General features: G+C 35.5%; 1 protein-coding gene across 5 annotated transcripts in view; it reads left to right on the top strand.

Annotated features, from left to right (window-relative positions):
- The window catches only part of Klhl13 (kelch like family member 13), a 152,703-nt gene that overhangs the window by 79,550 nt on the left and 56,615 nt on the right, over positions 1 to 16,538 (top strand). For 2 of the 5 annotated variants that reach the window (XM_036174715.1, XM_036174718.1), the window contains exon 3: positions 8,692 to 8,757. The exons of 1 other annotated variant lie outside the window; for it this stretch is intronic. In XM_036174715.1, the coding sequence (XP_036030608.1) occupies positions 8,692 to 8,757 (66 nt within the window). Of the gene's footprint in view, positions 1 to 6,851; positions 6,956 to 8,691; positions 8,758 to 16,538 lie in introns of those variants that run through there. 2 more of the 5 variants (XM_036174716.1, XM_036174719.1) reach the window with 2 other exon arrangements.

The raw sequence follows: 16,538 nt of genomic DNA, 5'->3' as shown, positions 1-16,538 counted from the left end.
AGGTTGTATCATTTTTCCTAGTGGATGAATGGCAGTTCTGGGTAAGGTGGTGGTGGTGGTAGTTGTAATGGGAAATAGAATTGGATTGAAAAAAAGGCTCCTGAAGGGTATCAAACCTCACTCTTGGCTTGTGATTTGAAAAAAAATCCAGGGGCCCCTTTTGGCTACTATATTTCATTGTCCAGGACCTTATTCCTTTAATTGGGAATGTCTGCATTCCTGGCTGGCTGACTCTTCTCTGTGGCTCCTGAGCTGGTCTGTCTTTAGGACTGGATTCCTAACAGCCTTTATTGTTTCTTATACTCTCAACTAACCTGGAAGTTCTTGTGTGCCTAAATTTCTGTTTCCCCAAATTTGAGTCAATGTTAGCAAAACTCAAAGATCACATTAGAAGACTGCCCTTTTCTCTTTTTAGTGAGCCAACAGGCCCCCAGCATTGGCTTTCCCCAAACACACTAGAGATGGCGGCTGATGATCTGCATCAGTTAGCCCTCATAGCTGCTGCAGTTTCTGCCCTCACTGCCTGGACTGCATTTGTCAATCCTGTTTGCAAACAGGCTCTTCCTCTGGGGCAAGTCCAGATGCATTTTATTTTTACATTGTTCACTGTGTTGATATCTTTGCTATTTGTTCCCTGCCAGTCCGTGTGAAAGGAGAGGCAAGGAAATGTGGAGATAAAGATCAGAGATTCATTCTTAAACCTAAATAAGTCTCTAATTGGATAGAGTTTCATAGGTCTTTAATCAAAAATATGTATTTCTCTGTTTTGAAAGTTGGGATCATGTTATCATTATGCTCTCCTGTGTTTTTGTTTACTGGGGTATATTCATTGTACATGCTGCTGGGCTTCATAAAGACAGATTCCTTTGAGTATATGATGTGCATTGACTGTATCCACCCCCATATCCTACCCCCCCTGCTTCATGCCTCCTTCCCATCATTTTACTAGTCTCCTTCCTTCTCCCAGCCTCCCATTTGCTTGTGTAGTTTACTCTTAACCGCCCTCCATACCATTTGTATTACTGAGTATTGGCGATGTGCAGCAGCTTGCTTGATTGAACCTACTGTTTTATATTTTTGCTCCATCTAGTGGAGCATTGATTGTCAATATAGGATTTCAAAATGTGTTCTTTCATCACCACTGGTTGAAATAAGAATTTAATAGATCTTAAAATCCACAGAATATGCTTCTATCATTTTTAATTACTAGTCTGTAGACATGACTAACTTTAGGAGAGACAATTTCATTTTTAGCATTCATTAGATTAGGTGGTGACAAGCCTATGAAACATTTCTTCTCTTTCTAAGCTTTACCAGCTTTATCTTTACTTAGAAAATTGAAAATGAGCACTGCTTTTATTCTAGCTAAGCATTTCCATTGCTTAATACAGTTCACTAGTCAATGACTGAGTCCTCCCCACATCCATTGCTTCCACAGTCATTAGTCACAGGGTCTGGCATGCAAGCATCAAAAGATACCACTTTCAGTGTGCTGCTTGCTATTATAGTCTTTTATTTATGTCTTGTGACTCATACTTTAGTTTGGGGAGGATAAGACCCTTTTAATGATTTATTTAACTATTAAAATTGAGATTAGAGAGGAAAGAACCACCTACCTCTCTTGACAGGATTTTTACCAAATTTATATTTTTATTGTGTTGTTATTTGTGAGGCACTGAGTTAGGTATTATAAAATCTAACCTCAATTCTTGGGTTATATGAGTAGGATTTGGTGTGTGTGTGTGTGTGTGTGTGTGTGTGTGTGTGTAGAAAGATGGGGCAGGGAGAGAAACAAACAGCTATAATCCAAAGAGATAGGAAGTACAATACTCAGGAGGCTAGAACCTAGCATCTGGTAAGGGATGTGTGGGATAGTTTCATGAAAGGGGTATTCATGAATACTTAAGTATGACTAGAAGTTTCTTTGGTTGACAGGGAGCATGGAATTCCAAGTGGAATCATTTATGAAACTAATTGGACACAATAGAATATGGCATGTTTAAAGTGTATGCCAAGAAATTGCTGATTGATAGATGAAAGGAAACCTCAAATTGACACTGGGAAGATATTTCTGGCACAGGTAGAGATCGACTCTCCTGCAACTTTTGTCATATGGCTATAGTTTAACTTCCCCATCACTATGAGAGGACAGTGTGCTTAGTATTTGTAGTTTGTAGTTTTCTTTAAAATAAACAGTGTGTGTGTGTGTGTGTGTGTGTGTGTGTGTGTGTGTGTGTGTATTCTTGTTTTCCATTTATCTAAGCAGCTGCTACCAAACTGAATCATTTAACATCGTTTTTTCACTGGTAGAATGATGGGAACATTAACACCTGCATTGCCTACTAGAAGATCAGCATAACATGAAAATGAAATACTTCATAATTAAGAGGTATAATAAAGTACTGGAAAATTTTCTGGTTGAGTTTAAACTAGTAATTCACATATCTAATATTTGGATAGGAAAATCAGGTTGATAAATAATTGACAAATGGGGATATTTGTACTTGTTTATTAATCTAAGAGTTTTGAACTTGTGTTTGGAGGATTTTGTTAGTTTATTTTTAGGTTAATTTTTTCAGAATAAAATGATAAAAATTTAAATTTCACCAATATCCTAGCACATATATTCTAACTCCTTTCAGGTTCTTACTTTAGGTTAGTAAAATATATATATTTTATGGTCAACTTTGAATAATTATTATTGTTTAAGCAGTGTGAATTTTTATCAATTGTATTGATATGTAGTTAGTTGCATGGTATGAATTTTGTTCCATACTATTTTTAATAATAAATAAATAAATTTAATAAATAAAGAAAATCTACCCTCATCTCTCTGATTATATGAGTAGGATTTGGTGTGTGTGTTATCTATTTATTAAAATAATAAATACATACATACATACATACATACATACATACATACATACATAATACATCCCAGCCACATTTTCCCCTCCCTCTTCTCCTTCCAGTCCTGCCCCCATCCTCCGTTTCTACCATCCCAATCTACTCCTCCTCCATTTTTGTTTAGGAAAGGGTAGGGTCTCTCATGAGTATCAACAAAACATGGCAAATCAAGTTTCAGGAAGACTTAGCACTCCCCCTGCCCCATGGATTAAGGCTGGGCAAGGTGACCAGTATGAGAAGTGGGGTCCCAAAAGCCAGTAAAATAGTCAGAGACAGCCCCCATTCCCACTGTTAGGAGTCCCACAAAAGGATCAAGCTACACAACTATAACATATGTTCAGAGGACCTAGGTTAGTCCCATGTAGGCTCCCTGGTTGTCCAGTCTCTGTGAATCCTTATGAGCCCGGGTTAGTTGATTATGTGAGTTTTCCTGTGATGTTATTGACCCCTGGCCATCTCCTTTGACCAGACTGATGCCTAGCTCAATTGTCATCAGAGAGGCCAACTGGTGGAAACCCACAACCAAACCTTAGGCGGAGTTTGGGGAATCCTGCAGAAGAGGGGGGAGAAAGGATTGCAGGATTTATACTATTTTTTTAAAAAAGAAATTTATTTACTTATCTTATGCATAAGAATGTTTCATCTCATTATATGTGTACCATATATGTGCCTGGTTTACTGGTGGAGGCCAGAAGAGAGCATCACCCCCCAGAATTGAAGTTAGAGATAGTTGTGAGTCACCAGGTGGGTGCTGGGAACTGAACCTGGGTCCTCTGCAAGAACAGCCAGTGCTCCTAACCACTGAGCCATCTCAACCGTCCTGAGCTTTGACCTATTTTAAGGATATCTAAGACATTTATGATTTATTTCTTTAGGATTGAGATGTTACAAAACCTTAACCTTTGCCTCCTTACCTATTTTGTCCTAATCCAGTGAGCACAGGCAACAGTTATTAGTAGCAGCCAAAAGCATTGTTAGCCACTCCCTCTCATTTGCTCCATGTCTACTATTGTATTGAATGGCAATACTACTGAGATCAGGTAATACACCTGTAGTATGAACTTCTGAGCTATAGGAATATGAATTATTACTTTTAATATAAATACCCTGACTAACTCTTCCTTATACCAGTGATTTTCAAAATACGTCATCCATGGATTTAAGAACAAAAAACTCCACAAACAACCTAATTTAACCACGTTCTGAACCATATTAAATATCAGCAGACAGAAATTTATCATGAATGTGATAAGATGATGTTATTTAAAAAGGAATGTAAGGGAATTATACTAGACCTAGAGTAGATATTGTTATAATCAATCACAGATATATGATACTTATTAATGGGCTTTCATTGATAGTTTTTGTACTCACCCCTCCCCCCCACTCCCTTTACAACCCTAATGATCTAGCTAGGAGAATTTCAATAAAATATTCATTCTAATGAAACAATAATGTAAACTTGATCTTTCTTTTCTGTCATGTCTAAAGTAAATACTGTGGTAGTTACTCTGTTTTCTAGAACATTAAACGGGTGAATGGTCTGATTTATTTTGTCTTTTTTCAGTCCATGATATCATTAAAGTACAGTTTTAAAACATTATCTGATGACAAATTAAGCAGTTTTTATGTCTTCCTAAGTAATAGTCCTTCCTGAAGATTATTTGAGATGTGGCCCATTTCCAAAGTTACATACTCCTTTTTCCTCTGTATTTAATTTTCTCTTACAAATTAGTATAAAGCTCTCAATAAAAAAAAAAAAAAGAATGGTATGTGGACAGCTTTTATCTGTGAAATCTTAAGTCAGAGCAATATACTTTCAAGTATTAGCTACATTTTTAATTTATTGGCTGCCTCCTCTTAATTAACTGGATCATAAAACCAATGATTATGATGAAAAGATTTTTTCATTGTTGACATAAATGAAAGCATCGTGGTTTTTGCCTCATTGAATAAATCTTAAGGTATCATGCATCCATAAACAGGATGAAACAAAGCTTGAATACTTACTGAGTATTTGACATTGGGGTAATGAGATGTGATTCCATAGGGTGAGAATACTGCTATTCACACAGCTAAGCCACCTCCGTGGCCTATATTAATCTCCTAGCAAAACAGTTAACCCTTTAAAAATAGCACTCTCTTCTTACACTTAGATTTTCTTCTTTAACAGCCCAGCCCTGAAGATTTTGAAGCAAGATCAAATAATTCACCATTTCCCATCTCTTTCTGTGTTCCTCATGAATTCCTTTAGTTTATTGTATGCCTTCAAGGTGAATACTTTTGCTTTACTGCAAGTGATAAAACATAGTCACAGTTTTCTCCAACTTAACAGCTGTTGTCTAAAGGTCACTTGTCCATCTTTTGTCTGTTCTCTAAAATTTTTGAAGTAAGAGATATGACACAGGCCCATCTCTCCCACAATCCTGATATTCTCCTTTGAGGTTTGAGCATGGTTTAGGAAGTTGTTAAATGTAGTGTGTACTTTGAAATCTGGGAAAGTGGGTTTCTTGAGCTCACTTGGCCCCATTCCCTGCTCTCTGCCCTATTGTCACCCTTTACTCAATTCTGTTTCATATAATGAGCATAGGATCAAAGTGATTTTTATATATTATATGCTAAACATTAGAATAATGCACAGTCCCTCTTAAGAAAAATTTGACGATATCACAGAAAAGAGTACAATATGAGGTAAATCTACAAGGATGAATTTCTCTCAGAAAAGGAGAGTGAGGGGGTAAAATTCCATGCCAGGAGGACCTGTGAGCAAAAGCAAGAAAGAACAAAGAAAACTGGGTATGATGGAGAGAAGGACAACCCGCTGTGTCTGGGCTGTAACAGCAGTAAGCTGAACGGCCAGCTACTGTGTAGCGGATCCTTACTGCACTTACTGCCTGATTAATTCTGCTGTTGATCTATCCACTCACTTAACAAATGATTTCTCATAACACAAAGGAGAAAATGCAAATCTCTTTGCTGTCATGCATTGTCTGCTGCTGTGTGGTCTTTTGTATGCCTTAAAATCCATGTCCCTCAACACTACTACTTTCTTGGTGGCCACTCAGCCGCCGCCAGCTCTAAGTCTGTATTTAGCCTCGGTTGCAGTTGGATTTTCGTTCTTCCTCTGCTCTGGTACCCTGGTTCTATACTACTGAAGCTTCTCTACCATGGTTTTCTACCTGTTTACCTCACTTAGTCAGGAGCTTCTCACGATCAAAAGAACTATGTCTCATTCACTTGTATATGAGTATCAGTAAGCATAGTACATAACACAGATAATTCAAAAAATAAATGAATTTTGAGTACTCACTGAATACTAAATTTTTTTTTTAGTATTGTAGCTTTATTTAAAAGAGTGGTCCAGAAATAATACGAATGAAGAATTAAAATGAGAGATGCAGGGAGAACAGTTACATATGTCTTTTTTGAAGTATCTTGTTTGTTTAGACAAACCAGTAGGAGGTAGATTCCTGGAAAATTGGTGTAAGAGAAAAAATACAGTATTTAATGACTGGCTATGATTTATTCCTGTCTGTAATTGAGAGGAAAGTGTGAAGGATAATGAAGACTTAAGACCATATCACAAATAATAGGATAGTGATCCTTGCAAAAATAAGGTTATTTTGGGTAAACATGTTTTGCCGGAGTCAGAGCTCCTGGTGCTAGCATTTGCCTCTGCTCTAAGATGAGCTTTCTGCTCCCGTTCAGCTCGCCAAGCTCTGGATTCACTCGGTTCTCATTTTAATATCTGATCAGGAGGTTAGATGTGAAATATAAACAGTTCAACCACACTGACTGTAATGTCTTATCAAGCCAAGGTGTGCAGGACAAGCGTTTGCATTTAAAAAGCTTGTTTCTGTTTCTGGGAGCTACAGTTGAAGTGTTATACCAGGCAGATGCACTGGGGTGCGCTACTGTGTAGTAGCAGAGCCTAGCTGTGCATCACAGCTCTTAACTTTAAAACTCCAGAGAATTTGATGAGAGAGGGATCCACAAGAACATGACAAATGATGAGAGTTCAAACCTTAAGAGAAAAATGGGCTTATTGGTAAGAGACCTTTCTTTTCCTTTATTTACTACTGTTACTTATTCATTAAAATAGCAAGCCTGTTATTTTGAGCTGTGGCTGTGAAGCGGTTTATAAAAATCAATTTTGTATGTATTGTAGAATTCAGGAGACATATTGGTAACCATGTAAAAATCATAGGGAGCGTGTGTACAGCTTGATTTCTTTTCACAAAACCTCTAAGGAATTTTTATTTTACTTCAGACTGTGGAATGCATTTATTTACATAGCATAAATGTAATGCAGGTTGAGAAATATGTATTTTTAAAAGTTAAAATAAAGAATAGTGACTTGTGTGGAAACAGATAATTTCACTTAGTCACCAGAAGGTGGCACACCAGATTGTTCTTACATACACAAAGAAAAGGAATAATATTAATAAGAATATAAAATAACATGTATTTAAAGGTATTTTAGTATATTGTAAGCACAGGAGTCATACAATTGGAATTGCTTGGCAAGGCTTAATAAGAAAGTAATGACAAAAGTGAATCTAACCTATTATACCTTTTTATTATTCAACCATAATATTGATGTGTATAGCATTTTAAAGTAAGCTTTGAAATAGTATTGCCATTAAAGAGATGCTATCTTGAATATGTCATTTTCACAAAGAAATAAAATTCTCTACAACTGTCATTTTTTTGTAGAGAACCCTTCCATGTAAGAGACTATTTGGATAATGTCTTTGTCAAGGTCTTTTTAAAGATTCTCTTAGACTTTGATTTAGTTATGGCTTTAATAATGCACTAGTGCTTGTGAAATGATCTAGAATAAAATATCTGAGATGGCTTATTTTGAGGAAAATATTAGGTAAGGCTAATGTTTGTTTTGTATAAGACGATAGCAACGTCAATGCAATAAATGCAAATAAATTATGCATTGTGTTGGAGTGCCTCAAACATCTGCCAGCAAATTGTAATTCTTTTAGGAGAGTTGACTGTCAGCAGCATATACTGCAATGTTTCTGTAGTAGTCTCTATTTTTAAAACTGCATTCCGGAGGCACTACCAGAAGTATGTCTGTCCGATGTTGAGCGTGTGTGTGTGTGTGTGTGTGTGTGTGTGTGTGTGTGTGTGGTGTATCCTAAAGGAGCTAGTTAGATGAGAAAACTTCACAAATAAATCCCACAAATTTTCTGTACAGGAGACTGTACATCTATTTACCTGTTTTTATTAATTACAAGCAGTGTGGAAATAAGGGAAAAAAGGTAGTAAATTATCCTAAAAGAACATTAGCCATATGTTCTCTGAAAGATTAGAATGTCTGTCATTTGCTTTCTGGTCTTTATGGCAAAGCAGTGTATCAGAAAAGAGCTGACCTTTAAGCATAAAAAGCTAAAAAATGACAAAACATTCCAAAGGCTGAGGGTATATCTACTAAAAAAAATGTTTCTTTCGATGCTAATTTGATTAGCTTGGTCTTGTAGATCAGCTGCAAATCAATGTTATACTTAATACTAGTCTGCATTTTATAGTTTCTGAAACATTAAGAAAGCTTCTAAAAACAAATGGAGTCTTATGATTTCTGTGTTACATTTTGTAAAACTAATTTATATAGTATTAAATTGTTCTGTGGAACTTAAGTGTTCAGAATTTATAAATATGGCCTATTAAATTACAATAAATATTTTCAGGGTGTGCATTGAAAAATTTGAACCAAATACAATAAAGCCACAATTAACCAGATTTTTTTTTTTTTTTGCACTCCACTTTTAGGAGACGGAGGCAATTGTCTTTAAAACAAGCCGATTTCAAGGATATATTCAAAAAAGCAGCTTCAGGGTATGTCCAAGGGTCTACATTTTCCTGTACCTGTTTTTTTCCTGATAAGAATTTATTTTAACAAGAGACCCTGAGGTATTTGAAGACATTCAGTTGTCATATAAACTTCCATTGGTGTCTAGGGTCTGTTGATTAAGAATTGTGTTAATAATATTTGCATCATTGTATTGTGTTTTACATTTTTCAGTTTCAGTTCACAAACCTAACTTCATTTGGCTTTCTTATCATTGCTGTGAGATAAACAAAGACAGTAGTATTTTTCTCTAATTTACAGAAGAGAGAAATAGCACTTGAGGTCATTAAGCTAATGAGTGTCAGATTGCAACCAGACCATGGGTCTCTTGTTCTGTCCTTTTTTGCTAATTGATGAAGTTTAAGACAAGTTTTTAACATTTAAACATGTATTGCATAATCAATCTAATTTGTACTATATTTGTCTTCTAATTCCCGTACTTCCCATTTTTTGCCATTGTGCATCTGTCTGTTTGCTTCTGTTAGCTGGGCACCTTGCTTTCTGACTTCTCTGACCAGAAAGGATCTTGAATGTGGAAGGGCAAGATAAGGGCTGTGGATGCTGGTTTGACAGTGGTGAGCAGCCAATTGGATGTGCTAAGGGAGTCCAGTGACTGAGAGAGCAAACTGAATATTACTGTAGCTTGGGTATGCTGGGCAGGCATAGTTACCTTGATCTTAAGACAGCCTTTTCTTAAGCCTAGTAGACCTGGTGTGATAATGAGTCTCAGTACTTGTTTAAAATGCAGAGTATGGATCCCCACCCCCAGAGTTTGACATTTTATTCACCCCAGGTGATTCTTCATAAGCTAATGTTTGAGAGCATTTGCCTTAAAGGTATAAACATTTGCTGTGCCTCACTGTTGACTCTTGAGCCAAGGAAAGGACACCTTTCTCTCAGCAGAATCTATGTTTTCTGTCAAAGCATGTCAACTAAGCTAGTCGAGACAGGGGCAGGCAAGGGTGAGGAATGAAAGCCAGCATCTGTGCCCATTCCCGTGGCTGTAGCTGAAGCATATAGCACAGTGGCTTTTGTGAATTTGGAAGATGGTGAGGTATTTTAGAAAGGCTTATGTCTTGAAAAAGGTAAAAGGCAGTGGCAAAATGTCACTAAAAGATGAAAAATAAGTTTTCTTTTGTTTTGGTTTTGGTTTTTCAAGACAGGGTTTCTCTGTGTAAGTTTTGGTATTTTCATAGCTAAATTTTGCCAGATTTTTTTAACTTGAAAAATATTTTTAAAGAATGTCTAAAAAATGAAGCTGTCCAAATTGCTGCGTGGTTAAAGCTTTGCAGCCTCCTATATTCCTTCTCATTTGGGCTTGTCTGGTCAGGCTGAAGGTGACATGCAGTCAGGTCACACATGCTCTTTTGTGTATTTGTAACACTTAGCAAAGTTTTCAGTGCTTACTCATGACAACTAATTTATCATGCAGATTCTCTCGAAGGGGTTTTGACTAAACAGAGTAAATTATTGATTTTGTTATTTGTGATATATAAGGTATTTATATAACACTATGCCCAGTGACTAATATATTAAAGAGGCCTTGGTAGAAAGATCCATTTATTTGATGTGAAGGCATGGTCTTAAAAAATAAATTTGCTAATGTTTTCCCTATCATCTACAGGAGCAGATTAAGCACAGTCTGGCTACTTCAAGTTTTGTTGTTTACAAGATTTTTCATTCTTTACAAATCTGAATCTCAAAAATTTGTATTTAGCTCAGTGGTAGAGCACTTGCCTAGCAAGCACAAGGCCCTGGGTTCGATCCTCAGCTCACAAAAAATTTGTATTTCTAAAAACCTCCAAGAATAAATATTTTGGCTTTAATATCTTGCAGTTTCATAGAAACTTAAATTGCTCCAACTCTTTAGGGGAAGACTAATAAAAAAAAGTGTTCAGCAGTATCTCTAACTTAGATCAAGCTGAAGAAGGAATGATGGCTACTTAATACTAGACAATAGGAAAATGTACTTCATTTTGAAGTGGTATACAGCTTCAGAATGGTGTGAGAAATAACTGATTATTTAAGGCACATATTTGATTTTGAATGTATTAGTGGCTGTATCCAGACTTATAAATGCAAGTTGAAAACCCAAATTTAGATTACCTTTAGCTTATATGTAGGGTCAACCTAGAGGATGCATTCTATTTCTACTCAAAATTCCATTTAATGAATAATAGAACATGAGATAAAGGACAAGAAATGAATTATGCAATGTGTAAACCTGCTTCTATAATTCAGACCAAACACCATATATTTTTCATATTTTAGCATATTTTTGGTATCCTTTACCTATTTTAGAGTGCTCAAAATCACAAAAGAGAAGAATTCTAAATTAGAAAATGAAAAGGCTCTAGTAATAATCACACAAAAAATAAAGGTATTGACTAAGTTACTGAGTCTTTAGGGTTTTTCCATAGAAGGCAAATAATGGGAACCACCCCCTTAACTATTGGGCTTCATGTTATAGCAATGGGTCATTAGGTTCAGGTTTGAGATGGAGTTGTTGAAGGTTTTTTCTCTTTTTTATCTGTCTTTTCTGTATTAGAGATTTGGTCTTGTTACTCTGTAGTCCTCCTGCCTCAGTTGCCCATGGTGTAGGACTAGAGGTATATGCCCCCATACCCAAATGAACTTTTACTTTTTTGTTTTTGTCTTTGGAGACAGGGTTGCTCCGTGTAGCCCTGGTTGTCCTGGAGCTCACTCTGTAGATCAGGCTGGCCTCAGACTTGGAGATCTGCCTGCCTCTGCCTCCTCAGTGCTGAGATCATAGGTGTGCACCACCACCGCCTGGTGAACATTTAATTTTTGATAGTGGTAGTTTTTAATGGATGTATTTATAGGAAATTTAAAGTTTTAATGAACAAGTCTAGAAAATAGTAAAAGAAAACCATGGCATTTTATATGGCAAATTGATATAGTATTGTGTAATTTAATGAATCATTGGGATCAGCTTTCCATGAAAGGATTTACTGCTGGCAACCCAAAAATAGGTTGTAGTTGTGCTATAAGATTTTTAAACAGGGAGAGGAAAAGATGAAATAATAATCTTCTAATCTCAGTTTTAGCCCAAACACCAATGTTCTCATGTGAATGCACTAGATCTTTGCATGTAAGTATTTATTTTTCAAAGTAGTAGTAGTATTTCATCAATTATTTGAAAGGCCTTTTAGACACTCAGGTTTTATAAGTTACTAGATATTTCTAAAATATTATAGACTATAGAAAGTGTTGATTTTCTTTATTTGGCACACTTTTTGTTATACAGTGTACTTATTATTGAAAAATTTCAACCATCATAAATAATCATGATTATTTATTTTTACCCAAACAGTACAAATATAAAAATTTACAAATATAAACACTGCCCTATTTTCTTCATTCTATTTTGTTTGCTCTGTTTTTATATAAAGTTACCAAAATGAAAACAAAGTCCTGAAATGTTGAAAGTGTAAATATTTTTTCAATAAAGCCATATTCTTAATTGTTCATTCAAATTTACTATACATTTTTATTTTAATTATGGTTGGCTCTGGTCAGTATCAAACTCAGAGCATCGATTATGCTAATATTCTCTTACTGAGCTACACTCTATCCCACACTGCTCATTTTCAAATGTCTTTTTATTTTGGATAAGCTTTGAAGTTTATTGTCTTATTTCCCTCAAAGTAATTTAAGAATATCTTTAGGAAGTTGCTAAGAGGTGTTTATCCAGATAAATGATTATTATTTGAGGTGAAAGCACAGCTTTTTCAATATATTATATTAGTTACATAAGTATATATTATGGATGATTTTATTTAACATGTACTACTTTTATCCAGATGGTATCTGGACTGGTCAACTTTTCATCAATGTGACAAATACCTCAGTGAAACAGTTTAATATCAGAGGTGTCAGTTCAAGGTCAGCTGAATCCTGTATATGTAAGACAAGGTAGAATATTATGGTATTGGAAGCATTTGATAGAGACTGCTTACATTATAGTGTCTAAGAGGAGGTAAGAGGTTGAAGACCAAGGTATATATATCTTCCAGAGCATACCTCATTGACCCCCTTCCATCATTCATTTATAGTACTACTCACCCCTAGTTAATATATTCTAGTTTGGAATTAAAGCATTTTTAATCAGATGGGAATATTTAAAATACTGAAGGGTAGAAAAAAAGGAAGATATAAATAATGTAGATACGTTCAGAAGATAGGCTGCAGGGAAGGCAAGAACTTCTGAACTTAACCATTCAACATTTAATCGTTTTTAGCTTTAGCAACAGAGTAAATAGAGTCAGAATCTGTGGGTCCTTTGGTTCCTCAACAACTGGAACTTTCTTCTTTGCTTAATATAGTCCCTGGGTATCTTTGTCCACCAACTCCAAATCCTGTCTTAGCCCTATAGCTTCTTTGATATGTTCTAGGAATTAATTAGTAAAAGTATATAGATGCCAATCAAGTAGGACTTCCAATTATAAATATTTTATGTAAAAATCAGGATGCTCTTCCCATTCCCCCTACAGTCATTACCTTCCTTGCCAACAATTTTGTTCTTTGGTTTCTTATGTCATCTCTCTCTCTGTCTCTCTGTCTCTCTGTCTCTGTCTCTGTCTCTCTCTTTCTCTCTCTCTCACACACATACACACACACACACACACACACACACACACACACACACACACATATATGTTGATTTTTCAAGACAGTTTCTCAAGACAGCCTTGGCTGTCCTGGCACTCGCTCTGTAGACCAGGCTGGCCTTCAACCCTGAGCTCTGTCTGCCTCTGCCTCCAGGGTGCTTGGATTAAAGGTGTGCGCCACCACTGTACTAACTCTTTACATTGCTGTTCTACCACGGTGCAACATACTACTCTCAGCCACTGGAGCCATTAAAGAATCCTGCCCTTCATATTACTTATGTTATATGGAGTAAGGGATTTTTCTGCACTTTCATATGAATATGAACATAAGATAGTGATTCTCTGTCGGGAGTAGTCATAGCTGTAGGTTGTGTATGTCTCTATAGATCTTTTGTGGAACCATATGTATCTATGTAGTTCTGTTAGGGAAATTTTCAAAATAGAATTTTCCAGTGTAGTATCTATGAGAAACATTTGAGATGGGTTATAACAAGGCTGTGTATGTGAGTTATCTATGAAGAAATTTATTAAGTATTTTGTATTCAAGTTCACAAAAACAAATTAAGATACACAAGTACATCTTCCTGTGTATGAAAGATAAATGCACACATGTATATAACTAGTACAAGTGTGAAGAGTTATTCCCCCAAAGAATTTTGATGTTCTGTTCCCATTGTGATTCTTTTCTTTACTTGGCTAGATTTCAGATTTGGTTGCTATCTACATACTTTTACTAATTAATTGGTAGAACATAAATGTCATATGTAGTTTAACATGATCTATAACAGTCCTGTCAGGACAACATGAATAACACTGATATTCTAGATTGGTCTAAAGTGATAGTGTCAAGATTGGCAATTACATCCTGTGTCTACTGCTATTAACCCAAATTGGTAGGAAAAGATGTGTTCTTAGGCCTACCAAGAAAGTAATAGAGAGAAAAATTAGGAACCTAAGTATCAGTGAATTCATTTGCTGCAGCAGTCAGTAAGAAAATTCACATCTATAAGTTACTTAGGGATATTTATACTGAGAAAAAGAATCAAGAACATTAGCTGTGTTATCTCTCTTTTCCCTATGCTAAGACTGCCTTCAATTGCACATTCTAGAATTAAAAGTTCAGATGTGGCTTTGTATGTACACCTTTTCATTTGGGTGATTCTGTCCCATTTCTGTCTTTCAGTGGACATCAAATAGAATTAAATATCTCTTAGTTCTCCTTGTTTCTTTAGGATATGCTGAGATAACTATAGGATGTGGCTCACTTCAGATAGAAGCATTCATCTAATGAATATTCTGAATGAAAAGACTTTAGGAATACTACAGAAGTAATCCTGGACTAGGAGATTGAGAGTAATCTTTACTAGTCAGCACAATGACAATAGATTAAATAACTTCTCTGCGTTCAGACTTTTCATCTCTACAATGAGAATACTGAAAAAGATGGTTTCTAGGGACTCTACCAGTTCTAAAAATATTTTTTTTCCTACTTTGGAAGTCATAGGAATCTGTGTTGTTGGAGTTTTCCAAGAACCATTATTGTCTTCTGGCTATTTTATCTCTGAGATACATATTTCACAAGTACTTAAGTAATTAATGTTCATAAAATACTTGGAATATCCATTAGATAGATTGTCCCTCTGTCCTATGTGGTGCTATGTGATAGCATTCAAGTGTTCTGTAAATGAAATTAGGGCTTCTTGTGATATGATTGAGGGACATTTATGAATCTCAGTGTCAAAGTAGTGCTTCGTGAATCTGAGTACAAATATATTTTAAATGCATATTTAATCATTCTTTCTTTAGTATAGATGCAAGTATTTTGGGTTCAGGGATATAATGGCAATTATGATTACACTCAATATTTGACTATTTGCTAAGAGAATGAAATCTAGTTAATTTTTATACTTATAATTTGTAGTGGGATGATTGTACCTGAGTGAAGTTTATTTCTAAATGATATATGAGGAATGGTGCTAAGTAAATTGAAATAGATGATAATTCACTGACCATATTACTACTTAAAGTAATCATTTCATATGTCTTTTGGATAATGCTTTATTTATTTATTTATTTATTTATTTATTTATTTATTTATTTATTTATTTATGTATGTTTTGGTTTTTCAAGACAGGGTTTCTCTGTAGCTTTGGAGGCCGTCCTGGAACTCACTTTGTAGCCCAGGCTGGCCTCGAACTCACAGAGATCCACCTGCCTCTGCCTCCCGAGTGCTGGGATTACTGGCGTGTGCCACCACCACCCAGCCGGATAATGCTTATTTGCTTGTGACAGATACAAAGGATATAGCAAATTAGTAAACCCCAAACCTAGAACTGAATGTAAATAAATGCTCACAATCATGCCTAACACTTTATGGGGTTCAAGTCTTTAAGGATGATGAAATGGGATGTAAGGAAGCAGTTTTAGTTTTAGTTTCCTCTCACTTTAAAAAATATTAAAATAATTCTATTTAACACCAAGTCTCTCAGAAATCTAGATTGAAAATTGACATATTGATTTTGATTGGTTTCTTTGAGGCTTAATGACACTAGACAACAGTGTGTGTTTGTTAGGATTTTCTTTTAGTCAGTTGATTAAGAGTAGAATGGTACCTCGAGGATATTTGTAAGAAAGTGATCATCAACTGTATACTTTAGAAAGTTGTAAAACTATTACCCTGTTTTCTGTTCAGCAATTTTGAGGTGTCTCTGGGCAGATAACTACTAAAACATTTGTTACTGTGGCTTGATACAAGTCTGGGCATCACTGTTCTCAGAAGGTGAAGTCACATTTGCAATTATGACTTTGTAGAATTGTCATAAGTATAAAAGCCCAAAACTCCTCTCTAAAATATACTTTTCCTACTATGTAAAGCTAATATATTGCTATCTTTTTGTTTACTATTTTGAAATGTCTGCACGTGCTGCAGATTTTGGAACTTTATTAGAAACTTATTCTTGAATCAGGCATTCCAAGCTGGATACATACATGTACATCTACCTCTCTCTATACATGCTTGTCTGTGTATGTTTATACATGCACTTTTCCTTCTTCATTACTGAATGTTTCTGAGGCCTTTTTGCTAGACAATATAGAATTTTCCAATGTGAGATACTGACTATGGTATATTTGTATTT

The sequence above is a fragment of the Onychomys torridus genome, chromosome X, assembly GCF_903995425.1.
Source record: "Onychomys torridus chromosome X, mOncTor1.1, whole genome shotgun sequence".
NCBI classification, from domain to species: domain Eukaryota; kingdom Metazoa; phylum Chordata; class Mammalia; order Rodentia; family Cricetidae; genus Onychomys; species Onychomys torridus.
The sequence above is the reverse complement of the archived record's forward strand: the minus strand, read 5'-3'. Positions and strand labels throughout refer to the sequence as shown.